The sequence below is a fragment of the Toxotes jaculatrix genome, chromosome 2 (assembly GCF_017976425.1).
Source record: "Toxotes jaculatrix isolate fToxJac2 chromosome 2, fToxJac2.pri, whole genome shotgun sequence".
Taxonomy (NCBI): domain Eukaryota; kingdom Metazoa; phylum Chordata; class Actinopteri; family Toxotidae; genus Toxotes; species Toxotes jaculatrix.
In genome coordinates this window covers 15,905,572-15,931,645 of record NC_054395.1, presented here as the reverse complement: position 1 = coordinate 15,931,645, position 26,074 = coordinate 15,905,572, and the positions used below count along the sequence as shown (strand labels likewise).

Sequence of the window (26,074 nt, the reverse complement as noted above, 5' to 3'; positions counted from 1 at the left end):
TGTGTGGTGGGAGTGTGTGTGCATGTATGTGTGTGTTTGTGTGCGCGCTCATGTGTGTATGTGTCCACCCTTTGAGCATCACAGGCTGGAAGACAGGACCCCCCCCCCCTTCTTCTTTTTTATTCTGTGTTCCCTCTCTCACCCTTCTGCTCTGCCTCTCCCACCTGGATCGAAGACCTTGCTGGAGGAGAGCTGAGAGGAGGGAGGTGTGTGTTGTGTGTTTGAAGGGATGAGGAGGGGGGTGGTCAGCGTGATGACGAGATGAAAGGAGCCAGGTGAGGAGGAGAGACAGGAGCGCCCCTCTCCTCGCTCGCTCCCCCTCCTCTCTCTCCCCTCTCTCTCTCTTTCTCTCACTCTGTGACGTGGTGTGTGTGTGTTTGTGTGTGTGTGTGTGGTGTGTCAGTGTGTGCGGGAAAGGGAGCGAAACAGGTCGGCTTTCCTTCAGCAGACTGTGAACCTGCACAGGAGGAAGCAGCCCTCTCCAGACTGAGGTATGTCACCGACTTATCATCACACACATCTCCACACATACCTGCCCTGTTAACGGAGTGTGTGGGGAGATGTGCGTGCCTTTTTTTTTTTTTTTTTATTGGTGGGGGGGAGTGGAAGTTAGGATGCTGGAAAGGTGGCACAAGGGTACGATCTGGCTCAAGAGGCAGTGCCTTTTTTTAAAAAAAAAATTCATGATATCACACATCACATTATCTTTGTGTCTCCATGTATGAGGACAAAAAAAAAAATCAGCAAACAGATGCCTCAGTTCACGTATGTTCATTTAAACTCCTGGTTGTCACTCGCATGCTGCTGCTGAGGAGTGAAAGTGCTTTGTAATGTAAGGGACACTTGAACAACAGGCTAGTTTTCTCCATGCAGTAAACACGGTGTCATGTGCATATGATAGGGTCATATGGTTTCCAGTTGGTAGCTGGAGAGATTCTGCTGCAACCTTATTATATTCCAGCTTTGTGTTAATTCTTTGGCAGCTTCTGAGGCAGAGTTTGACTGTTAATTGTACTACTTTTGTTGATACGGTTACATTAAATGTGCTGCATGTGAGCCATGAAGTCCCTATTTCGACCTTTTGTCATTAGTCAATAGTTCTGTTTGTGGGAGTTTGACTTTATAAAATTGACCGTTATAAAACAGCTACCTGACACATTTTTCTAATTTGGATATATTTGGGTTGTTGTGGTGATAATGTGTTTCCTTTGCAGCATATTTTTCCATCTTGGAGTGTTAAAGTGACTCTGGACATCAGAGAGCAATAAAACAATCCATGCTGAATTAGAGTAAGAATCTTCAGAGGGCTGCTCCGCAGTTGTTCCTACATCATAGCTCAGACGTCATTAACAGAGTATTTAATTGGGCTGAAGGTGACTGTAACCCTTTGACCTATTCAGCAAAAACCACCTACTTATGCCTGTGTCTGTCAGGTGTCATGCTTGATGTGCATACGTGGGCAGGAAAAGATCAGGCGCCTTGCAGGGATGAAGCCTGTCACACTTGTGAAATGGAAAACTTGCACATGCAGGTGTGCAGCATGTGGAAATGTACCAAAGGCTTCTTGCTCGCTCCGCGGCTTTTACAGTGTGTGGGGTTGTATCCAGGTGAGGTTATGACAGTAAACAGAGCACAGGCCCTTCTCCACTACTCCTCTGGCCTCACAAAGACTTTTTCCACACTGCTGATGTTGCTCTGCCATCATTTATCTGAAGTTTAGATCAGGATTTCATGAAGCTACATAGGTTTTCTTGAGGAGAGTGTTGTTAAGAATCCATATCTGCACTGTCATTCAGTCTTAGAAAATCTGAGGGACCTTAGCATTTCATAAATTTTCATGTCATGATTATAATACTATGAAAAGTGTTTATTGATTTTTTTCCTCCCATCACCTCCAGACAGCAGGGAGCTATGTAAGTGCTGAGTTTCGCAATTTTTTTCACTCATCCAGTTTGCTTCTTGAGTCTGTTAAGGGGGACATATGGTCCACTCTGCACTTTTAGCTTCTCCCTGGGGCATCGACTGCCCTGAAAACACACATCTGAGGATGCAGATGTCAAATACATAGGAAATTATGACCCTTGCTACAAGTGAGTGCAGACCGCATCAAGTCTTTACAGCCATAGCACGCGAGTAACACGACTCAGTTTGTACGTGTCAGATCACAGCCACACAATGGACTGCATTTAAAGGCATCTTGTGCATTTTGATAGAAGTGCAAAATGCTGAATTGCTTTCAGCACTTGCATTTACATTAGAGTAGACTCATGGTTTTGAGGGATTTCCTCTCCAACGCTTGCAGAATGTAGAGTTTGTAGTTAGATGACAAATCTATGAAGTTTTCAAATTTTCAGACTAGAATATTCTGGTCTATATTTCAGCAAGGTTTTGATCATGTAATATTCATTAAAATGTAACCTTTAGTGACTTATTAATATTATATACCCTTTCAACTCATATTAGAAAACTACTATTATATTTCAAGTCTCTAACAATTTTGTTTTAAAATGTTCATCTTCGCCAGTGCCTGCTCTTAAACAGGAGTATCTGCTTTATTTCAGATATTTTCAACTGAAGGTCACACTGGAGAGAGAAGTAGAGACGCCTTCACTAAAAGTTACGACATCTTCGAGAAGCCGAGTGAAAGCTCCTGTGATTGCCTGCACAGCACTCTAGGCTAAAGTCTCCCGGGGTCAGGGCCTGCACAGCTCCAGATGCCATGACAGAAACCACCCCCTGAGCTTCTCAGTGACACCCTACGACAGGGGAGGATGGGTGATGGGCCCGTGAAATTTAGCGGACTCTCTCCTCCTTATGCCATCCTCTCATGGAGCACCCTGTCGCACCAAGCCCCTCCTGGAACACTTCTCTCTCCAGCCACCCTACATTTCCAGCCTTGCTGCATCCGAATACCTCTAACGTGACCTCACCCATCACAAGCCTCAGAGGCGGGGTAGGTCTGAACCAGTCCTTGGCGCTGTGTGCTATGCTCATCATGGATGTTCTGGCAGTGGTGGGGAACTTGGCCGTGATGATTGTCATCACCAAAACGCCGCAACTGCACAAATTTGCCTTCGTGTTCCACCTCTGTCTGGTGGACCTGCTGGCAGCGCTGGTGTTGATGCCTCTGGGCATGCTGTCAGACCGGATCCTGGTGGACGAGGCGCTGTGTCGGAGCTACCTCTGCTTGAGTGTGTGTCTAGTTAGTGCTGCCATCCTCACCATCTGTGCCATCAACGTGGAGCGCTACTACTACATCATCCATCCCATGCGTCATGAAGTGAAGATGACAGTTGGGGTGGTGGTGATAGTAGTGGTAGGAATCTGGATCAAAGCTGTTGTCATGTCAGTGCTGCCTCTCATGGGATGGCTGCTCCAGGGGAACCAGGGTCTGGAGCCTTCTGTCTTCATTCCTGGTCAGAGACACTGCTCCCTCCACTGGACGGGAGGCAGGACCACACGCCTGCTTTTCATGGTCTTCTTTACATTTATTTATTTTCTCTGCCCAATGATGATCATTCTGGTCGTCTACTGCAACATGTTCAAGGTGGCGCGTGTAGCAGCCATGCAGCACGGCCCCCTTCCCACCTGGATGGACACGCCGCGACAACGGTCCGAGTCCATCAGCAGCCACTCCACCATGGCAGCCAGCCTCAGAGGAACTGGGGCCCGCACCACCCCTCAGAGGACCTTCAGCGGAGGGAAGGCCGCAGTAGTCCTGGTGGCAGTGGGAGGCCAGTTTCTCTGCTGCTGGCTGCCATATTTCTCCTTCCATCTCTACTCGGCTGTGGTGTCTACCTCTCCCACCTCGCTGGCCCAGCTGGAGGACGTGGTCACATGGATTGGCTATTTCTGCTTCACCTCCAACCCCTTCTTCTACGGCTGCCTGAACCGGCAGATTCGCGAGGAGCTGGGCCGCCACCTGGCTTGCCTCTTCAAGCGGGCTGGGCCCGGCGAAGGGGAGCAGCTGCCCAGCCGCGAGGCCTCTATTGAGGAGAACTTTTTGCAGTTCCTTCAGGGCACTGGATGCAATCTGGAGCCCTGCAACTCTCACAGCAGAGGCAGCCCAGAGGAGCCAGAGACTGAGGCCCTTCAGGAATCAGCTGTTCAGCAGAACACGCCAGCTGACTTCCATATCCCAGGGCAGATCCTTGAGGAGACCTCAGAGTTCATACAGCGGCAACAGCTGAACAATGAGCTGCATGTATCAGAGACTGAGAATTGCTGCAAAACTGTACCAGAGCTGTAGCCACCTCTCATGTACTGTCTCTTTTGCCATCTGATAATCCAAGAAATATACTTAGTTTTATTCATATTTTCTAAAAATTTGTTGAATTAATATGTCTTTGTTCATGCTACAACAGTGCTTTTAAGCTAAAAATCCAGTGAACTGCAAAACATTTGATCTTCTTTGAAGAATTAAAGTCCGGTAGCTTTTCAGAGAAGAACAGAGCTGAATATATTGTGCTCATCATCTCATTCATATTCCCAAAGGCCATGATGCAGCAGCATTACATGTTTTGAGAGCCATACAGTGTCAGGCTGTTGTCTGTGTGATGCCAGCAGATGGGCACTAAACCTTTGTTGTGTTAACCACAGTTCAGTGAAGTGGCAAAGATCTCATAGACATTAAGAAGTGCTAAAACTCGGGAGAGAGCAAAGCTTCAGGGGGAACACAGTTTTCACAGTTTATGGAAAACTGCAAGAGCCATTAAAAGGAAATTTCAAACTGAAAACAGAAAAGTGCTGAGGCAAATGTTTGGTGAAATGTCCACTCTAGTTTTGATACGTATCCCTTCACTGATTCACTCATTCACTTCTCATTTAATTGTGGGTTCTTCATCAGACATAAGGCAATAACATACACTGTACAATTTGTCATGACACATTATTGCGACTTCATCAAACGTACTGTGATTCCTTCGTTTTCCCCATTTTGGATTGAGGTTTTTATTATTATTATTGTTTCAAGTAAAGTGCTAAATATGCCCTCATTTATTTTTATTTTTTAAGACTTTAAGAAGCCCCTTGACAATCAGTTCATATTAACTCAATGATACAACAGATTATTACCAATTTAACTTACAATCTAATCATACCAAACAACCTGTGGCACCTCTACTTAGACCCTAGTTCACCTCAGTGGAAGTGTTATTTTATGGAAAGAAAATGAAGAGGTGGTAAAAGTAAAGCATATCATTGTTGTAGCTGTTGTTGCCAGTTTGTTTATGAGTTTATTAGTAAAGGATCTGTTTTCATCACGTATTTAATCCTCATACCACCAGGGAATTCATGCAAAAATTTTGTTGTTTTTCTCAATATAAAGGAGCGAATATTCAGACACATAAAAAAAAAAATTCACTCCTCATTTGAAATATTCATTGTGTTGAACAGGATCATTTCACAGCTGGTGCTGCTGGTGGTATTTATAATAAACAGGCTGACACACCAGTGTATTTTTAACCATTTTCCAGGAACATTATTATCATGTTTATCTGTTCTTAGTCTTGTGATTATCACCTCCTCACCAAAATCATCTCACATTGCTAAACTCGTGATTTCACCCCCTTCCACTCGAAGAAAAACATCGTGACTTGTTTAATTTGTACGGTGAGAGACGGTGTTGATGATTAATCTCTGTAAAAACATCAGCTGCAGCACATTAACACTGTCAGTTTGTTGAAACAAGGCTCGGTGTGGACAGTTTCGGACGTTTCGACCGGCCCCCGTTGCCCCCGTCATGTCTGTGCTGTTTACAGGTAAACACAGGAGCAATGTGAGTGCTCCTTGTGTTTGCGCTATCAACAACCAGACTTGTTGTGGCTACACAGCACACAGGTGTGACAATGCTTACACATGGCAAGATTTGCCTTTGGCCTCATTTAGCAACAAATGGAAGACACTGGTGATACTTTCTCTGATCTCAGGTGGAATACAGTTTGCACAAGTCACACAAGAAGTGACAAATGTTCCAAAGAAAATTACAAGGCACAAATCTCTTACAAATACTTCTTTTTTTTGGGTCTCTTTTTATACTTGCTCTTTCTTGCTGCCTTCATCTATTTTGGACTGCCTCATACTGGACTGTTGGTATGATCACAAGACACTTGGCACAAGGCGTACAGGGAAGGTTCACATTTTGCTGGGAGTCAGAACAAAAAAAGGTCCCTTTGTCTGGGGGAGACATAATGTTCTTAATTTTCTTGCGATATGACCTTGTTGCTGGCTGTTTTTCAGATGGGGTTTTCATGTCATCTTGTTTTAAAAATGTTTCTGTTGTGTAAAAAGATGGTGCAGTAATGTGAGGCCCAAATTGAGTTAGACAAAAAATAAAGGACAAACAAGAAGCACAAGACAAAATCACTGCCATAATTCTCAGTGGTCTGAGATGTGTATTTTTTTTTATCTGTTAGCATTAGTAGTATTACAACTACAACACAGAAAACCATAAGATTTAACATTATATATTCATTTTATGTAACAAAAGAACATAGAACTGCCTTGGTTTATTACACCAGTGTCCGTGAACAAGGGTTTAATCTCTTTAGATAATCTTCCTTGTTGAGTATTACAGATCACCTCCTCTTCATGACACAATGTTGTAATAAATTCAGTGATATTTCACACAGTCTGGGGTTATTACAAAGACCCTCATGTTAAGCATAGGCTACATCAATCCACCATTCAATCAGCTGGATTTCCGTTACTGTAGCAGCAAAATTGCCCCGACCAATCTGATTACACGCTTTAAGCTCTATTTCTGCTACCATCTGTTGATTACGAGGATGGAGAAATAAGCTGCTCTGAAGGTGAATGGCAGATTGTATTCCCAGCTTCAGGAATATTCGTGGAAATACAGTTTTGTTCACTGTAAATCCTCAGTACAGTCGATATGTTCATCTTCCTCTCTGTATCTGTTTTTGTACCTGAGCTGAAAAAGACTGTTTGGATTCTTCATTATTAGAGTTTGTTTTTCCCCCTTGTTAAGATTTCCCTGTGTATAGGTTACCCATCAGTTGAAATGATTAAAATGCAAAAAAATTAACTCGAGTGTGTCGTGGCTGCTGTCGGTCGTAGTTAATAGACATTTTCAGATCAATAACTACATCTATCACATGATCAATCCCATCAGTCATCTCTTTTCTCCCCTGCCCTCTAGCTGTCCACCTATGCATGTCCTTGCATGTGTGTGTGAACGTGTGTGTGTGGTGCAGGCAGGGGGTGCAGCGTCACAGAGGTGAGGCGAAGCACTAAGAACAGGATGAAAGAGGAGTGACATTTGGAGGAGAGCAGGATGCTGGAGCCTGTCAGTTGGGGGATGTTGTGAACGACACTGAAATATACTCGATAACCAGAGTGACACCTACTGACACCAACCTGACTCTCCGATCATGTGTTATCACAACAACAATATTTCAATAAATGTACTGATGAGGTGAATCTAAGCCATGATCCCTTATTGACTTTCAAGTATAATTCTTAAATCTAGAGATGGAAAAAGCTGAAATATAAATAAAGACAAACAGCTGAGCTAAAAGAAAATGTGGCTAATTCATGTGTAGAAATGAATACCACAAAAATCCCCTTAATCTTTTCTATATACAGTATTTCTAGATTATAATGCACATCCAAAGTGTTTTTAGAGGTAAGGTTTAAGCTCTGATATGTAAGTGCAGATGTTTTTTTCACCATAAACATCCAAGCACAGATTCCACTGTTAACCCAGCTTCCCAGGCTCTTCCTCTATTTTCTGATTATCCTAGTTTTCTTACCCTCTCCTGTGCTGCTCCCCATCGGACAGAATGACTCATAGCTTTCATGTCGAGCAGGGGAGAGCACCTCCCGCAGTGCAGAGCGGTTCAAACAGCCTGACCTTTGTGAGAGGCTACAACACGCCCAGTGAAAAGTGCTCAAGGACAGATGCCACCATCATGTCACTCCAGAGGGTCACTGGGTGCACGGCGAGTTTGGGTGTGTATTGTATTTTATCAACTGAACAGAGAGAGCGGTGATCTGCTCAGATGCTGCTTGCAGCGACAAAAACAAAGAGCACATGCTCATCTGTAAGTGTGGAGGCTGTTTGCAGTGAAAAGCCTCCATCACTGGATCACAGATGACCTCAGTAACAGGAATTTCTCACTTACTTCCAAATCCTGACCTCTCTGAAATCAGCTGTTGCCGTGGTAACCCAAGCCGATGACAGTGCTGAGGGTTTTTTTTTGGCAGGAGGAGCAGGAGACTGGAGCTGTTTGGGAAAAGGAGCAAAGTTACAGGTTACTGTTAGATTTAAAGACATATAATCTGTGGACATCCAGGTGGGGTTTGATTAGCCTGTTTATTAATTAATCAGCCACTACCAGCAATGCAATTCTTAAACAACTTTCCTGGTGTTGCAGTTCAATTCAAAACAAATAACAGATATTAAATTATTCTTTTCAACATACGTGTAATATGATTTTTTTTTTTTTTTACCACTATTCAAAAAAATCATCCCTCATTAACTGTTTACAAGTTGCTAGCAGCTATAAGTAACTAGCAGCTTCAATTACGCTTAATAAATAATTTACTGATGCTCTGTAGATCATTTACAAGCCACTAATTAGAACAAATTTTGGGTCGACAAAAATAAATTTTGGTGGTCTCTCTCTTTTGAAAAACAGTGGTCATAAAAACTAGCTATCAATTACAAAAAAATGCTTTAACAGTTTTAATTAATGGCTTATAAACTATTTATAAAGCACAAGTTTTCATTATTAATTACAGTAGTTACAACTTTTACAACAAACCTTTTATAAAAGCTATTGTTGGGAAGTATTAGTAATTGTTCTATCATCTTCGGTTGTAAATGTCACTCATCATCAACCAGAAAGCTTTTTCAGCTCTACAAACAATACGTAAGTATTTACACGTGATTACCAGGTGTAGATGTAGATGATGAACACTATAAAATAATCTTAAAACAAATGTGAAGACAGGAAAGCCTATAATTCTCTGCTGGTTAGGTTTACCTAATAGCATCATGATGTTCATGAAACATCAGCTGAAACATCTGGCTGATCAATCAGTTAGTACATCCACAGTTACTGATTTATCGTTTGTCATTTTTCATGCAAAAAAAAAAAAAAAAAAAAAAAAAAAAAAAACAAAAGATTGAAGATTTGAGCTCGGAAGTTGGCATTTTTCACTGTTTTCTGACTCAAGCATTAAGCCGCCAATGGAGAAAATCTTGGCAGGAGAAATGTTTCGTATGTGACTTTATCTGCTGTCATATGGCAGTCCAAGATGTGCTACAGACTGGATGAATTTATCAAATCCACACCTGCAGTCCAGCTGTGAATCCACTGGGGGCGCTCTAACACCACACAAAACTCCTGCCTCAGTCTCCTGACTGTAAATCAAAGTAAGCTGCAGAGAAAACCTGCAAATGTGACTTCAGCTTGTTTTAAACTACAGCTAATGATACTGCACTTCACGAAGACTTGTGATTATATGTGTGCACGACTTTGTGCAACACTTATGCCACACATACAGAAAGTATCACGAATCTGGCAGTCGAGAGGCGACTACATTTCCCATCAGCCCCGTGGAGCGCATCACTTTTCCTTTTTCAGTGCCGTTTTCTTGGTTTGCAGCTGGATCAGCTGGATGAACGCGCGTCTGCGCAGCAGCAGCAGCAGCTTTGTGGGAAAAACCTGGTGTTTTTCATATAGTATATTCTCTGAAAACGCTGGATTAAACGCCTGATTTTCCACACAAGTTTCTACATGAAGTATTTTGAGTACTTCCTTTTTATTTTTTCTGTTCTTCCGTGAGTCTAAACTCCTGGATAAATTGAATTAAAAATTTTTTTTTTTTTTTAATCTTTTTTTTTTATGGTTAAAACTCGATATTTAACCAACTGTGTATGGACTGAAGCTGTGTGACTGTGGGTTTAGTTGGACTGACGAGCCTTCCACTGCCAACGCCTTTCCCCCCTCTCTCCGATTCTCCGCTGGGAAACTTCAGCTCTCATCGACCCGAGCGCGTTTTCCTTCAACTCATGAGCTGCTGAGACCACAGTCCGACGCAAAGAAGTCGTTTGAGAGCAAAAAAATGGGCTGCACCATCAGCGCCGAGGACAAAGCTGCTGTGGAGAGGAGTAAAATGATTGATAAAAACCTGCGGGAGGACAGAGAGAAATCTTCCAGAGAGGTGAAACTGCTTCTGCTCGGTATGAACTGTTTGTGCCTCTTTTTAACGCACTGAATCAGTATGAATCATGAAATTACTATTATTGCTGTTGTACTTTCACTCTTTCACTACAGTCTTTAGTTTAACTCTAAACTCTCCTCCTGCTTCTGCTGTTGGTTTTGATGCAGCTGTGGCTCATCATTTCTTCAGTGACAGAACCTGCAGAAGTAAACCAGATGTTGGCGGTGAGAGGGGCAGCTGCACGTCCTCTGCGGTCTCGGTGCTTTTCTATAGGTTATGAACTGTTGAAAGGTGCTCAGAGGTCACTGTTTGTTGACATGTATTGTCACTTGCCACAAAGCGCGTTGCAACTCATGCAGGCCTGTTTTACCTCAGCGCCTTCAAACAAAACTTTACAGCTGCAGGGAAAATGCAGTCCCTGCTCAGACTGCTCTCGCTCAAAAACGTCCAGGGTCTAAGCACCAAGAAATAAAAAGCAAACGCTCTTGTCTCTATTAGAGCTGTTTGTATCACTATTTATTGTCGTGTTATTTTTAATTTCTGTAATTGTGCCACACGATTTTAGTGTCTGAGCTACTAACACATAGGAGCTGCTGGTTCAGATTTGTCTCATACTTACTTATGGAATAGCTGAGAACCAATTAGGTGACTGTGCCTCAACAAACTGCCCATCAGGGCTGCAGCAGAGTGCTAATGTACTAATCTGACCATTAGTTTCTCAATCAGCCGATCAATAGTTTGGTCCATGAAATGTCAGAGAGCTGAAGTCCTCAGATTACTCATTTTGTCTGACCAGCTGTTAGAAACTTAAACATATTCAGTTTATAATCACATATGACATATGACTGTTTGCCATTACGCTCAGTTTCACTGGAACAAAACTTCAGATGCTTTACGCTGGTGCCTTCCCAGTTCAGGGTCATGACGTCTCCAAGGACCAGATTTCAGTGTCCACTCATGATGACCACTGACTGACTGTAAATGCACTTCCTGCTGGTAGTTATCAGTGAAACACACTCAGTGGTACTGACACTCTGGGTGTGGACTGCACAGACGTGCCCGGGGGGATTATATGTCCCCAGTCCAGCAGCACTCAACATTTTTATGCTCCCTGCCCATTAGCAGGAACTTTGCTCCCAGTGTAAATTTATTGTGCCAGTTTTCAAAAAGGTATTTGACTCCACATCCTATTTTTACAGCTGCAGATGTGTTTGTGACTCCCTTAAAATGAAGCAATGTCTACACTTGACACCTCATCACAGAAGTGAAAGTATCAAGTATTTCACAAGAAAAAAAATTGAGGAATTTTCTGCAACAGTCTGCTTGTGATGACCCCTCAGATTTATTGTGAGACCCTTTGTGGTATCCTGACTTCCAGATTGGGAACCACTGCTCTGTATACAGTACATGTGATTATACACTTCTGGTACAATCTTCATGTGGAAAAGCCTCACTAAAAATTTCAAGGTGCCTATCTGTCCTAGTGCCAGTTTTAAATATTAGAGAATGTGAGAAATTTGAAAGTTTCCGACTTTGGCATTCTCACCCATTTTAATTAACTCACAGAAGTATTAGACACCACCAGTATGCACACAATTTACTTATTACCAACAAAGAATAAACCAAGGAGACAGAAGTCTGTAGTGCTTCCTGTCACTTTACGTGACACTATACTTTTTTTTGTGTCTAATGAAACATATAAAGTAGAAAATATCTTGTCTTTTCTAACACAGATCTTGTTGGAGTTATTAACTATAAAATTTACCAGTGTCATGATGCTGTTGTACATGCTGCTACCCTATGAATACGTAAACACATAAATTAGCTTTTCCGGCCATAAAACCAACAGTTAATGCTAATCATGGATGGTTCTGCTAAATAACCACAATTGGTTTACAGTCACAAGAACACATCTCTTATTGTGCCCATTTATCAGGCAAACTAATGAATCTAAGTCCAATGTTCACTCTCTCTTAGTTCTCCAGCATCTCCTGAGGGAAATATCTGGCTTTTTAGCTGTTAAATCCTGTGCTGTGTTCAGTAGCTTGAAGCTAACTTTGCCTGCCAGTAGTGTACAGTGGGTTTTTAAGATTTTTTTTCAGTGAGAAGTCTGCCTGCTGCCTGCTGGAGCTGACACCAACGAGAGCAGTGAAACTGAAGCAAATCACTAAAGTTATAGGTCATAAAACCAAAACAATGAGCTGAAAGATGTTAAAACGTGCTGTAGAGCTGAGGAGGACTGCAGAGCTGGGTGATAATTCTCTGTTCATTACTACTGTTATCCATTTTTAATATAAAAATATTGATTTAGATTCTGAGCTTTATCTGAAGCTACTCTCTTACCACCTTGAGTGAATAGTTTGTCCTAAAATTAAATAAATAAATAAATAAATAGTTGGTGACTGTAGACCCTCATCAGTGGATGAGAAAGTATAAAAAGGTCGAAATAACCATAAAAAAAAATAGTCCAGACACCTCAGTAATATGTTTCTTCCAAACAGTGTTTTGGTGTGAACTACATGATTATACTGATGGACTGTTGTAATCCAATGCTCTTGACCTTTTGGTTGAGACATTTTTTTTGTGTCACATGAAATGTTACGCAAGACACTTAACAGTTCATGTCAAAACAATGATACGATGATAAGATACTCAGACAGCTGGTGCTACTTAAATGCTATAGTTTTCAGAGATAGGTGACTTAAACCAACAGCTCAAAATAAAACTGCGCATCGACTGACCAGAACCTTAAACTATGCTGAGTCCTCAGTGAGGATTTTTCATTTTTCCTGTAACATGACACAGTCATTTTGCCTGATTAGGGATGGCCTGAATCATTTTACCAGAATTAATATGAGCACTGAGTGTTTAATTAAATAGATGATTCAGAGTACAGATGCAGCTATGAAATTTGTTATTGAAATGAAATCATCATTACGCTCATTCATGTCGCAGATCTTCCTGAATAGATTGCAACATAATGCACTGATGGCATATGCTATGATGCACCGAGGGCTGCGCCTCAACGAGTTGCATCATCTTTACTCACTGTGAAAAATTTTCCACAACAGACGTATTTCCTCACAGTGGAAGGTGATTATTACCCCTAATCTCATGTTATTTAAAGAATCAGTCATGGTATGTCAAACGGACACATTCATTTGCTGATTACAAGGACTGATGAGCTGGGTCTGGGGAAGAGGGGGAGGGACGACTGAAAAGTGTTGGGTAGATTTTTTTTTTTTTTTTAACATCATAAAAACACAGAATTGGGGATTGAACTGCCATGTTGTAAATCTCACACAAGTTTAAAATTCATTAGAGAGATCACAAATTATTCTTCCAAAGAATTCCCACTTGACTGATTTATGTCTCAACAGTAACCACCACATAACGGGAACCACAGTATATTAAAATTTTCCTGCTTTGCAAATCTCTGGAGATGTGATTTATTTATTTATTCTTAAACTGTTTTCCTGCTTTTTTCCCCCTTGTTGTTTGTGTTTTGGCTCACATTCCTGATATAAGCATTATTCTCACAATGAAAGGCAGCTTTCCCAGCAGAGGGTTTGTGTTTGCAGGGATTTTTCTTGTACCTTGATCTAGAAGATATGGCAGAACAAAACCACACCGGTAAATCTACTTCCTACCATTCCAATGTCATTAGTATCCACAGCTTGAAGGTGATTTTCTTTAGTTTCCTCTGTTTTGTTGGTATATTACAGCGGGATTTTGTTGTGTGGAGGATAAGCTATTTTTGGTAGTCCAGTCCTGAGTGTAAAGACTGAAGTGAAACCTGCGATAGATTTTACATGAAGTCACGTGGATGTGGTTGTTGGATCATTTTGGCAAGGATACAAACAAACCCTGATCTGTGAGGATTTACTTCAGGCTCATTCGTGTGGTGGTGCAGCACCACAATGCAGTCTAAAATCTCATTGTATGGAAACATTCATTCTCAAGTCCTGACCACAGAGTTGGCGGGGGGGGGGGGGGGGCAATTTTTTCCAGGCAGTGCCTGCCACAAAAACAAAGAGGGGTTCGGCTGCTGTTCTTTATACAGAACCACAAAGCTGGAGAGCCAACGCACCCTTCCAGTGAAAATGGTCTCCTGTTTGACCACGAACTGTGATTCATAAAAACATCAGCACTTGAGATTCTTGTTAAATGAGGCTTGGTTTGGAGCCTGACTCCTGCATGGGTCTGGACGACTCTGCAAATGCTTGTGTAAAGTTGGTTTGTGAACTGGCAGCAGGACACAGTTGATAATCGGCCAAAAAATGCCATGAATGAGAGAGTTGGTGACTGACAGAACTGAGGAGAGGGATCAACACAATTTGTCCTCTCCTCCCTGTCTGTGTGAACGGCTGTAAATCTCTGTTGCTGGTGACAGCTTAACCGAAGAATTCATGGAATTAATTCTTGCTGGCCGGCCATCTGAACACATTGCTCTACTGTAAGCCTCGTTGACAAAATTCATCTGCTAAGGATTCACGACTGGCAGAATGTGCCACCTTTTGCTAAGAAAATGTATATCATTATTTTGAAATATCCTTCTATTGAGATGTGTTCCTGGCTGCTTTAAAAAAAAAGAGAGAGAAGCAGGTATCCATATTTCAAATTCCTGGGCCTGAAAATGTCTTCATCCTGTGGTTCCTGATAATTACTGTGGTTATATTAAGCAAAAGGAGGTTCTGCTGCCAGTGTAAACTCAACCCAGATGTTTATGGAAATAATTTCTCACCGTTTGTCTGAGTTTGACATCTAATGTTACATGTATGTACATGATTTCATGCCGCTTTAATTAAAATCCAGCTTTGAAAAATTGCTGAACGCAGAGCAATACAACAGGCATCACAGAGTCAGAGTCCAATACCATAGGAAATCAGCCATACTGCCAGTTTGGCCCAGAGGCCAGCAGTGGTACTGCAGCCCAAAAAGCATTTTCTCCAGGCCACCAGGAGCCTATAAAACTATTTACAGGACACGTGAAACAATAAACAAGGTTATGAATTTTTAAACCATGAGGACTAAAAGGACTCATCAGACAGTTTGGAAAATACACTTATTCACTTTCTTTGTCAAGATTTAGAGGAGAAGATTGATACACCATGTCTCTGTGGTAAACATGAAACTGGAGCCAGAAGATGGTTAGCTTATCTTAGCCTAAAGACCGGAAACAGGGGAAAATAGCTAGCCTGGTGCTGTCCAAAGGAAACAAAACCCACCTACCACCATTTGTAAAGCTCCATACATCCACCATACTGCATCTCATTTGTTGAATCTGTACAAAAATAGATAGAAAAAATTAAATTATAAAATTACTTGCTAATCAGTGACCTTTAGCGGTGCTGGTTGGTGGATTTCTTTGCATTCGGACAGAGCCAGGCTAGCTGCCCTTATTTCCACCCTTTAGACTAAGCTAATCCAACCAACTGGTGGCTCCATCTTAATATTGAGAAGACAGATATGAGAGTGATGGCTTATGCTGGTTACACTTGGCAAGAAAGAGAACAAGCATATTTCCTTAAATGTATAACTATTTCTTTAATATTTATAGACCTTCCCCAGAGCTTAGATATTTTTATGTGCTGCCGTCATCTCAGTGTAAAGTCTACAGTACAGCGGAGACTCAGGGAAAAGAAAAACAGGAAGGGAGAAGACTTAAGTGGCATTTACACTCTGAGATTTTAAATTTAATCAATAGGTGCGGTATCCAACCCCGGCGATACATCCATGCAGAGCTGAGACTCTTAATTGATTAATTGATTAAATAGTCAACATAAAACTATTCAGCAATGATTTTGATAATGGTTTAAGTGTTTAATTCTAACAAAAAGGCCTGACATTCCTTGATTCTAGTTTCTTTCTCAGAAGGATTTTCTGCTTTTTTTGTGCTCTTCCATTTTTGGACTTTTGGGTGAACGACCTGAAGACGACAAATTTATATAGTTACATTTATAGAACAAAGAATTAATAGTTAGCTAGTTACATCTTTAAATCCATGATTTCAGCATAAGGATGAGGAACTGAATTGATGGGGTCTGTCATTAAAGGCAAAGAGAAGAATGTTTCTGATCAGTGAACAAGTTGAGTTTTTTTGTTTTTCTTTGTTTTGTTTTTTTGTTTTTTTGTTTTTTTGTTTTTTTTTTTGCTGGGACAGTTAGATTGCTGATAGACTCTTTGAATAATATGTGGTGTTTTTATGGCCCCTCTGCTATCTAACGCCCAGAACAACGTGATGTCTGGGATTGTCTCTCTAGTGGAAAAACACAGGCTCGGCCAGAAGTGTGACAACTGTTTCCTGTTTGGCTTACTGTTGTAGAAATACTGTAAAGGTTCCTCATGTGAAATCACTTTCCAACTCATCATTATAAACAGTACCGCTTTTTGTAATTGGGGCATTTTCAGATGCTGATATCAATTGTGAACTCTCAGCGCATCACCATTTTATCACACACACACACACAAACACACACACACACACACACACACACACACACACACACACACACACACAAACACACACCCACACACACACACACACACGCACACACAGTGCCTGTGTCTTCCTATGGCCAATGACTAATTGTGCTGATTCTTAAGGCAGATTTAAGGGGCTCATTCAGGCGAACTGCTGACTGGTACATCACATAATTTATAACTGTAGTATGCAAGGATGTACCTCATGACTGTATACATTCCCTCAGGCTCCACTTAAACGTCTGCCATTAAAATTCATCACAAGGCAGCTTTTACTTGGGTGTTTTGATGTAAACATACTGCAGACTGTGTGATGTGTGATTACATGAGATCAGATGAAGTTTTACCATTATGAAAAGTTGATCTGTTGTCCATGTGAGACCAGTCTGAAACTGTCTTTGTCGCTGCTGTCATTCCTGGTATGATGCCTCATATAGCTACTGTCCCTCTTTTTCAGGAGCTGGGGAATCTGGGAAAAGCACAATAGTAAAGCAGATGAAGTAAGTTACAGCTTGTAAAACAGTCCTGTTAACAGTGCGTGTGACATATCAAACTCGTCATCTTTTAAGAAACGTTGATGCTATTCTGGTATTAGGGCAGGCTCACTCCCTGCAGCCCTATTGTCAGAGGTTAATATTGTGGGGAGAGCTGTGATTACAAACAGGGTTCATCTATATGGAAAAGCTGTAGAAGCAGAGGAGGAGCCTCATTTTACTCCCCTCAGGCAGAGGAGGGAGCACCCTTTTTCATAACATGTTAAACAATGGCCACAGAGGCCAGTCGTAGCCTGGCAGGACTTGAATAGATTCCCCCCGGTTCCCACATTAAGCATGCTGCATGCTCACTGAAGCTCAAACTCCAGCACTAATGACAGTGAAATGTTTCAAATCTGTAATTTGTCCCACATTTGTTAAATTCATTGTTCACACTGTCAACTATTTGGACCCTAAAAGCCTGTTTGGATTTTGTTTCTGTGTCAGAATCATTCATGAAGATGGCTACTCAGAAGAGGAGTGCAAGCAGTACAAAGTGGTGGTGTATAGTAACACCATCCAGTCCATCATGGCCATCATCAGGGCAATGGGCCAGTTAAAGATAGATTTTGAGGAAGCAGCACGGGCGGTAAGCTAGCTACACTCAGTCTACATTAAAATGAGACTTTCAAAGAGCCACATCCTCATTTGTGAAATGACTCGACACAGGAACAATTTTACAATGACAGCAATTATCGTCTTTGTTGCCAGGACGATGCCCGACAGCTATTTGCCCTGGCGAGCACGGCGGAGGAAGGGGTGATGTCAGCAGGCCTGACCGGCGTGATTCGGAGGCTGTGGAACGATGGCGGAGTGCAGGCCTGCTTCGATCGATCACGAGAGTATCAGCTCAACGATTCTGCCGCATAGTGAGGATACTGTTCACTTCTCTACATACAGACCCCTACAGACTAATCCAAGCACCAACTACAATCTTATTAAATGAGCCACTTAAGAGATGACAGAGTTCAGGGAAAAACATCAGAAAACATTTAATATGGTAATCATTAAACTTATTTTGACTTAAAGGAAAATGCAGTTGATTTTAAACATCAGAGCCTGTGGCATAAGAAAGAAGTTCTTTTACCAGATCTCTGTAGCCCGCTCCTCATCTCTGGCATCTCAAACCTAGCAAGCTATCCGTGCTTGAATTGCATTGGGGGTAATGTAGGTAGCAGATTTTGGCAAGGAAGAAGAAGCCATCTCATTTTTGTGAACATGAAATATCAAGAAACACCCTGAGGGAATTTCTTCAAATATGGCTCAAATGTTCACTAGAGCTTAACGATGAACTGATTAGATTTTGGTGGTCAAAGGTCACTGTAACCTCACAAAACCTGTTTTTGGCCTTAACTCACGAATTCACATAAAGTAATACCTATTAAATTCCTGCAAAGTTTTCACTACATAAGAGTCTGGACAGACATGGATATAAACTACAACTTGACTGGTACACTAATTCTAGTTTTCCAACTCTTCGTTGTGAGTTGCACAATGCTGTACTGCACTCCTACAATGAGTGCCTTTTCAATGAATCAAGTGCCACTTTCAAGTTCCTGGAAGCATCATAGGCAGGGTGGACCCAAACGTAGACACTCAAGACAGGATAATGTAATGAGGGAGCTTAAATTAAAGAGTACTGGCTTACAGGCAGACGGGTGGATGTAGAGACAGGAGAGTTGCTGAGCAGGTAGGCAAACAAGCAGGAACAGGCAACAAAATTTTAAATGAAGGAAAAAATACTAGGAAACAAAAACAGGAACAAACACAGACAAACTGACCAGGAACAAACAGCATGACCTGATACATACTGTATTTCAGGTGCAGGTGGAGAATGCTCAGGTGACTGCAGGGCTGATGAGAAGTGGGAACAGGTGTGTGGATGGGTGGGGAAGTCAGGTGAATAAGAGAAGGAGGGAAAGTCAGAGGGCATCTAGTGGACAGATGGAAAATGGTAGGGTCTGGTGAGACGATAGAGTCGAATGGGAGGACTTGGTTTGGGAGAGATAAGCAGGGGTTGATGGTAACTGTGAAGGAGATTGTGACAGAAAATTCCTGATGGAAATGAAACTGCTTTGACGAATTATAGTGAAGTTCGAAATTGCATCATCCATCCTCAAGCTCTCAGTTACAAACCGGCATATGACGTCTCTTGTAATATTGTTTTCCTGATCACAACGACAGTGACAGGGAACTTTTCCTCTTTCATGTGTGTAATATTTCTACTAGAACAGAAAGGGAGACAAGATGGGTCTTGTTCTTCATGATCCTGTGTCAGCTTGTTGTACAGCTTATTGCATTCCTGAAAAAAGAGAAACACGAAAGAGAAACGTACAACTGCAAAATGTTTCTGTCCACTACTGCCATTTAGATATCACTTCATTTTACAAAATGGTTTCAGTTAGTAAATGTAGTCCAACCAATTACATATGGATAAAGCCAAAGCATTTCTGCTTCTGTAGTGTTTATATCACGCTTGTCCTGAAAGAAAAAGTAGCTCAGTGTGAAGGACATGGTCTTTGTTTTGAAAACAGCCGAGCTGTCATGGCTCTTGGTGCACTTTGTCCACACTATGAGACAAGAGGAACCAGTGGAGTTAGTCTGTTTTTACTCAACCCTCAAGGAGCCTGTGTTTATCATCCACCAAAATATGAGCCCATATTTAGTATCATTCTGTGGAGGCCTGGGACGTCTGTCTGAAGAACAAACCCTCCACTTCACCAGACATAAGTGTCCAAAAAACATTTCATCGCTTTGCAATATTTTGTCATTTTTCATATTAAAGGTCTGAAGACCCCCTTGATAATTTTACCATGTGGTGTTTAAAAAAAAAAAACAAAGCAGGAAAAACACAGGATTTTGTGGGCACATCTGTCTGTAAATATTGTACATTTGCTCAGGGATCATCTTCATACATCCATGTTTTTGTGTCTCTCAGTTATCTGAATGACTTGGACAGGATCTGCCAGCCAAACTACGTCCCCACTCAGCAGGACGTGTTGCGTACACGTGTGAAGACCACTGGCATTGTGGAAACTCACTTCACCTTCAAAGATCTCTACTTCAAGTTAGTACAGCTGTGATTTATGTCCTCATGAAGGTGCCCTGGCCTCAGGTGGTCTGTTGATGCCATAAAAAGAACTTATTAAGCTTTACGAGCAGTGAGGACCTAAGCTGGTTTACTGTATTAGTCAGGATTTAATATCATTGTAAACTTAACACAGTGATTCCCAGCCTGGTGGTCTGGGCCCAAAATGTATAAAGGTGTGAGACTATTACTGGGAACACTGAACAGGTAAACTCTGCCTCACAGAATTATTTTTTTTAAAACTTTTTTCAGGTCTTTTTTTTGTTTGTTTGTGTGAAATACGTGATAGATTTATGCAAACGGACTTAAATTTTGATTGCAACAACAGGTACAGAGACAGGTGATATTAAGTTGGATGCACATTACCTCAGTTTTGAATAACTGTACTGTATTTCCTGACTGATGCACCTGCATTTGAGTAGTTTGCGTGTTTGGAGCTCTGTTACTTATCTCATGTTGTCTTAAAAATCCTGATTATCAAACCTCTTTTATAATTCACAAATGCTGCTGACTGGCATTCAGCCTAACATGACCCACGTTTGTAGCATTTAATGTAATTACTCCGCTTAAGTCCTTTTACATTATTTTCTCTAGCTCCTCTACTTAGAAATATTGGTGAAACATTAACTGTAATAGCCTCCCTGGCCTGCCTTTGTAGCCCCATAAGAACTGCTCAGGATCTGGAAATGTGTAATCACTGAATTGATGTTGAAGCACAAAGCGTTTTCATTTAATTTCTGTGTTAGTTAAACAGCTCAGTATAGATTCAGTTCACCTCTGAGGGCCTCAGGTGGAGACAGAGGCAGCAGACGCAAACATGAGATTACAGAGCGAGGTCACCAACATATGTGTGTGTGTGTGTGTGTCTTCAGGATGTTTGATGTCGGGGGTCAGCGCTCCGAGAGGAAGAAGTGGATCCATTGTTTTGAGGGAGTCACTGCTATTATTTTCTGCGTAGCACTCAGTGACTACGACCTCGTCTTGGCTGAGGACGAGGAGATGGTAAATTATTGTTACATTGTGGTTTAATTCATTTTTTGTGTCTTTACAAATAGCTGATACTGGATTTTACATTTTCTACTGAAAAAGGTTTTTCACTGTGGACATTTTGGCTTATCTTTGTGGGGAAAGCACAGGTTACTAATAACAGTGATGTCTCTGTACTGTTCAAGTGTCTCAGTAAAATATGGGCACGTGACAGTGAACCAGCTTTTATAGCTTGTAAGTGTTGGCAAAGACACTGCAAGTCATATAAAACATGTTTTTATTAGTCTGTATCCTGGACAAGACTCGCTTTATACACATGGTATTTCATTTATGTGCCACACAGAGTCTTTATAAGCAGCTGTTCTGTGTCCCATATTCAGTTCAATTAAAAACCACAACCCACTGGCACTAAACAGCATTGTACCAGTCAGGTTTCTGATCACACCCCAGGACCCTGAAACCAAAGCAGCTAAATGGAATTCAGCAGTGATTATATTATTATTTACATTTGCGACTTTTTATTTGCGACTTTTCCATTATGGGTAAGTTCATATCCACTCTCTCCTCAGAACCGGATGCATGAGAGCATGAAGCTTTTTGACTCCATCTGCAACAACAAGTGGTTCACGCTCACTTCCATCATCCTCTTCCTCAACAAGAAGGACTTGTTTGAAGAGAAGGTCGGCAAGAGTCCACTCACTATCTGCTACCCCGAGTACTCTGGTGAGACAAACTTGTGCATCAACACTTTATTGAAGTTTTTATGTGACACTGTCACACAGCTTTTGAGTAGTTGCTCCTTGGGTGTTGTGATCAGAGGAAGTATATATTTATCTCTGTGCTGTATCTGAGCACTGACTTCCTGGAACTGTATAATCAAGCTCTTGATTTGTTTTACATAGGATTTGGTTTCTGCAGAAAAAGCCAAAGTGACATTGTGGTGTATGTTAAATAAGCCTTGCATTTAATACCTCTCTTTATTTTGTGTATGCTTAAACTAGTGAAAGTTTTACCAGTTGAACAAAGACTCTGTGTTTCCCTGTAGCTGTTTTTTGTTTTTTTTTTTGTTTTGTTTGTCAGGCTGCTTTAATGTCTTTGATGAATTTTGACAGTTATATCTGTTCATATATCTGCAGCACAAGAGATTGTGTCCCGCTCCTTTGTTTTTAACATGTTGTTGATTATCACTGAAGGTGTTTCTGCACAAGAGTCACACACAGAATTTAACTGCCCTTAAAAGATCATCAATAATTTAGAGCGCCCCTGTTTGTATTTCAAATGTTTTCCTGACAGCCTTTTTCACTTTTGAATTAAGAAAAAAAAAATACAACCCTGGAGCGCCATGTGTCCCACAGCAGTATGAACAAAACCTGCATCAGCAAAAAAATAACTAATGTTAAAAAGGAAACACTGGAGATATGATTCACTGACAGACAGCAGAGAGAAAATGTCTCTGTTGTTAATTTGTAGAGGCAAGAAATAAGGTACAACTGGTCACAGATTAATTGCATCTTTGTTAAGAATAAGATGAGCTGAACTTCTAGAGATAATGAGATATTGCTTCATATATAAACTGTCCAACTTCTTTTTATAACTGACCTTTTTTTTTTAATGTAGGTGGTAACTCATATGAAGAGGCAGCTGCTTATATCCAGTGCCAGTTTGAAGACCTCAATAAACGAAAGGACACCAAGGAGATCTACACCCATTTCACTTGTGCCACAGACACCAAGAATGTGCAGTTTGTTTTCGATGCTGTCACCGACGTCATTATCAAGATTAACCTGAGGGAGATTGGGCTCTACTAAAGCCTCAGGCCCTGCAGGTCGGCATGCTGACTTTTTAAGCTTCAGCTTTTTATTCAGAGCGCTGGAGACAGGTGGAAACAAAAAATATGTTAAAATATATTAAGACTGTTGCATCACCCCAGAGACAACAATCAAGTGATTCACTCTTGGGATGATAGTGTCAGCCTGCTGGGTTCACTTTGGTTCAGTGTGGGCGGGGATGATAATGCCTTAAAATAATATGACGTTGCAGGACAGATTATATGACAAGATACTGTGCTTATACGGTACAGTAGACAGCAGCAATCACATTAATATCACGATATGACAAGATTATACTGATCATCATCACCACTAGCATAGCACAGTCCTAGTCCAGAGTGAAAGAGCTTGATGACTATTGGATGAAATGCAGAAACATTTGTTTGAGACACTCATGGTCCACGGAGGATCAACCCTTTGATAATCACCTGACTTTTCATATAACACCACCAAACGTGTCAGAATGTCAAGTGCCTCAGTTCATGACAAGATACTTCAAAAACCAATAAATGAGATTAATGCTAACATAACAACAAACAACATTTGTCATGGACTGAGCAGGTAGGCGCTTAGGAAATGCACATTTACTACTACTACTACTGACCAAACCAGAAGGGTCAGAACCATAGACTGTATAAGACATGGACGCAGTACCCGTGACGTCACCCACTGGTTTCGGGGAGCCGGTTTTGTGGCCAAACCATAGACATTTGAGCTGCGCCATCTTGGATTTTAGTGGGAGTGTACTTTCCATATTTGGGGGAGAGGCGGTTACTTTACGGGTCAGGCGGCCGAGAGCAATAATAAATCGGCAATTAAGTCATAAACCAGCGCCAGAATATGCTAATACATTCTAATTAGTGCAAACATCCAGGTAAAATAGTGAGAATTTTACTCACCGAAAAAGCTGCAACACAGACTCCTTCGACGATCGGTTAGTACAGTCTACAGTACATCACGCCATATTGTCAGAAAAACCTATCCGAACATTGGCAAACACGGACACTGCAGCCCCTGCCAACGCCGGAGGTAGCTGGAGGCCTCTGGATGTAGCCGCCTAGCCCAGCCGATGCTTTAGCAAAGAGCTAACTGCCAGTGACCGTCTGTGGGGCTGTCACTCAGCGTAACCACGTCCTAATTTATGTAAGAATTTTAAGCCTAAATAACACTAAAACGGTGCCGAACCCCACAGTGTTCACGGAGGTGGAAACTATCAATAATACATTTTTAGGCTGTGTTGAACCAACCCCATAGTTTTTCATCCAATATTTTTTTTCCTGGTGTGTTAAGTGCATTACATGGCATAATTCCCATATTATTGTTATATTGTTTTTATCGTGCTGCTTATGATGGAACACATGATGTTCTTAGGGGCAGTGTATTCACAGTGATGGGTCGTATGAGTTTGTTATGTTCCTGTAGCCATAGATATTAATGATTATTTTCCTTTTCCCTGCAGGTGTCAGGAGAAAAAACCAGGACTTCTGAGCTGGTATGTCTTGTCTGTAGAGAACGAATAGGAAAGTAGGCGTTGCTAAGGACTGAGCTGGTGACCATGCAGCATTCAGGACCTAAATTCCACAATTTGGAGACTATGATCACTTTTGTCTTAATATATTTTACGATGCAGTGCATACTGGGAGGAAGTGATAAGTCAGGGAAGGCTTGTGAAATGATCACTGTGAGTTCATGTGGAGTCCTGTCATATTTAAGACCTTTGAAGATCCAAGGGGCTGGCAGGTAAAGCCCTTCTGATATCTCTGACACATTTATAGTTTGTCTTTCATCTGCACAAGGACCAAAACAGACTGCCTGTTTATCCCATTCATTACTGCATCACACAGTTTCACAGCTGACATGTAAAATCTATTTACTTTTTTTGAGCTGCTTCTTCTCTTAGCTGTAAGTCTATATCACATTGCTTTTATTGAATATTTACATTGGTTATTTTATTTTAATTTTAATTTTAAGTTGAAATTATATAGTGTTTCCACTTTTGGATGTGTGAATGCCATAACTTATGTATGAAAAAGAGTTTTCTGTGTGTAGTTTTCATGTACATAGCGTCACATTTTGGGTTGTGGATTAATTAGCAAGAGTTTAATGTACTCATTAGCAACATCGCTGTCTACATAGTTATTTTAATTTTAACAAGACCATATTGTGTTGAACAATATTTTTTATACTTGAGACAGAACACTGCAAATCAATTTGTGAAGGGAGCTCTTCATTTTTAAATTTTTTTTTTTTTTGGAGTTTGAAAATGACTAATTTTATTCACTCACTGGAGGTCAATGTAAAATCTCCTGTTTTTGTTTTTTGTTTTTTTTTTGTTTTGTTTTGTTTTCAAGATAATTTTTAATCCTTTGGATATCAGCGAAGAAGTAAAAAGTGGGATAGTCTGATATGGCCAGAAGCTGTATTTGTGTTCTTTGGCTGTGGCCCTCACATAATACTGAGGAAGTCTGTTGTTGATATGCTATGATATGCTGGAACAGAGCAGAATTTGGGTTAGATCAGTCACTTCCTGCACAGAGAAGTCCTGGTAGCTAACTTTCCTGAAGGTTAAGAATCTAAATGTATAGCTCACTATAAGTTTCTGCAGTTGTATTAGTTCATTTCAACATCATTAAATGATGGTACAAAGCTGTCTCACCTGTGTTCTGTTTAAAAGACTAAACCAATAGCAAAATCTTGCTTCAGGCAGTACCAGTCTGTGAAGATTTACAAAGGCCATCTGGATGCTTGAACCGAGGGCCGAGCGTGTTCCAGCTGCTGCACACGCTGCAACTCACCAATATGTCCATATTATGTCTTACCATAAGTGCTGTCTCTGTGAAGTAGTCGGAAACCCCATGAAAATTTATCAATGTCATGAGTGATGACAAAGTAAATTCAAACTGTAATTTATCTACAAGTCAACATGAGGGCATGCAGGGACAGATTCTTATCTTTGAGCCCAA

At 41.2% G+C, this 26,074-nt stretch overlaps 2 protein-coding genes across 3 annotated transcripts; both read left to right on the top strand.

Moving 5' to 3' along the window:
- Positions 1 to 355: 355 nt before the first annotated feature.
- gpr61 (G protein-coupled receptor 61) lies at positions 356 to 7,005 on the top strand. Its single transcript, XM_041046344.1, has 2 exons — positions 356 to 491; positions 2,562 to 7,005. The coding sequence occupies exon 2, from the start codon at positions 2,828 to 2,830 to the stop codon at positions 4,247 to 4,249; it is 1,422 nt and encodes a 473-aa protein (XP_040902278.1). The 5' UTR covers positions 356 to 491; positions 2,562 to 2,827; the 3' UTR covers positions 4,250 to 7,005.
- Positions 7,006 to 9,649: 2,644 nt separating this feature from the next.
- gnai3 (guanine nucleotide binding protein (G protein), alpha inhibiting activity polypeptide 3) lies at positions 9,650 to 25,761 on the top strand. Of its 2 annotated transcripts, none has more exons than XM_041046357.1 (9): positions 9,650 to 10,210; positions 17,132 to 17,174; positions 17,655 to 17,796; positions 17,919 to 18,076; positions 20,146 to 20,274; positions 21,168 to 21,297; positions 21,852 to 22,005; positions 22,900 to 23,107; positions 24,571 to 25,761. In XM_041046357.1, exons 1-8 carry the CDS (start codon positions 10,093 to 10,095, stop codon positions 23,088 to 23,090), a joined length of 1,065 nt encoding a protein of 354 aa, XP_040902291.1. In that variant the 5' UTR covers positions 9,650 to 10,092; the 3' UTR covers positions 23,091 to 23,107; positions 24,571 to 25,761. The 2 variants fall into 2 exon arrangements, with proteins under 2 accessions (XP_040902291.1, XP_040902299.1); XM_041046365.1 differs by having other exon boundaries at positions 10,085 to 10,191.
- The last annotated feature ends 313 nt before the right edge of the window (positions 25,762 to 26,074 follow it).

Coding starts and splice junctions, on each gene's coding strand:
- gpr61 (XM_041046344.1), top strand. CDS start 2,828: ATGGAGCACCCTGTCGCACCAAGCCCCTCCTGGAACACTTCTCTCTCC.
- gnai3 (XM_041046357.1), top strand. CDS start 10,093: ATGGGCTGCACCATCAGCGCCGAGGACAAAGCTGCTGTGGAGAGGAGT. Junction 17,175..17,654: donor ACAATAGTAAAGCAGATGAA/GTAAGTTACAGC, acceptor TTTCTGTGTCAG/AATCATTCATGAAGATGGCT. Junction 17,797..17,918: donor TTGAGGAAGCAGCACGGGCG/GTAAGCTAGCTA, acceptor CTTTGTTGCCAG/GACGATGCCCGACAGCTATT.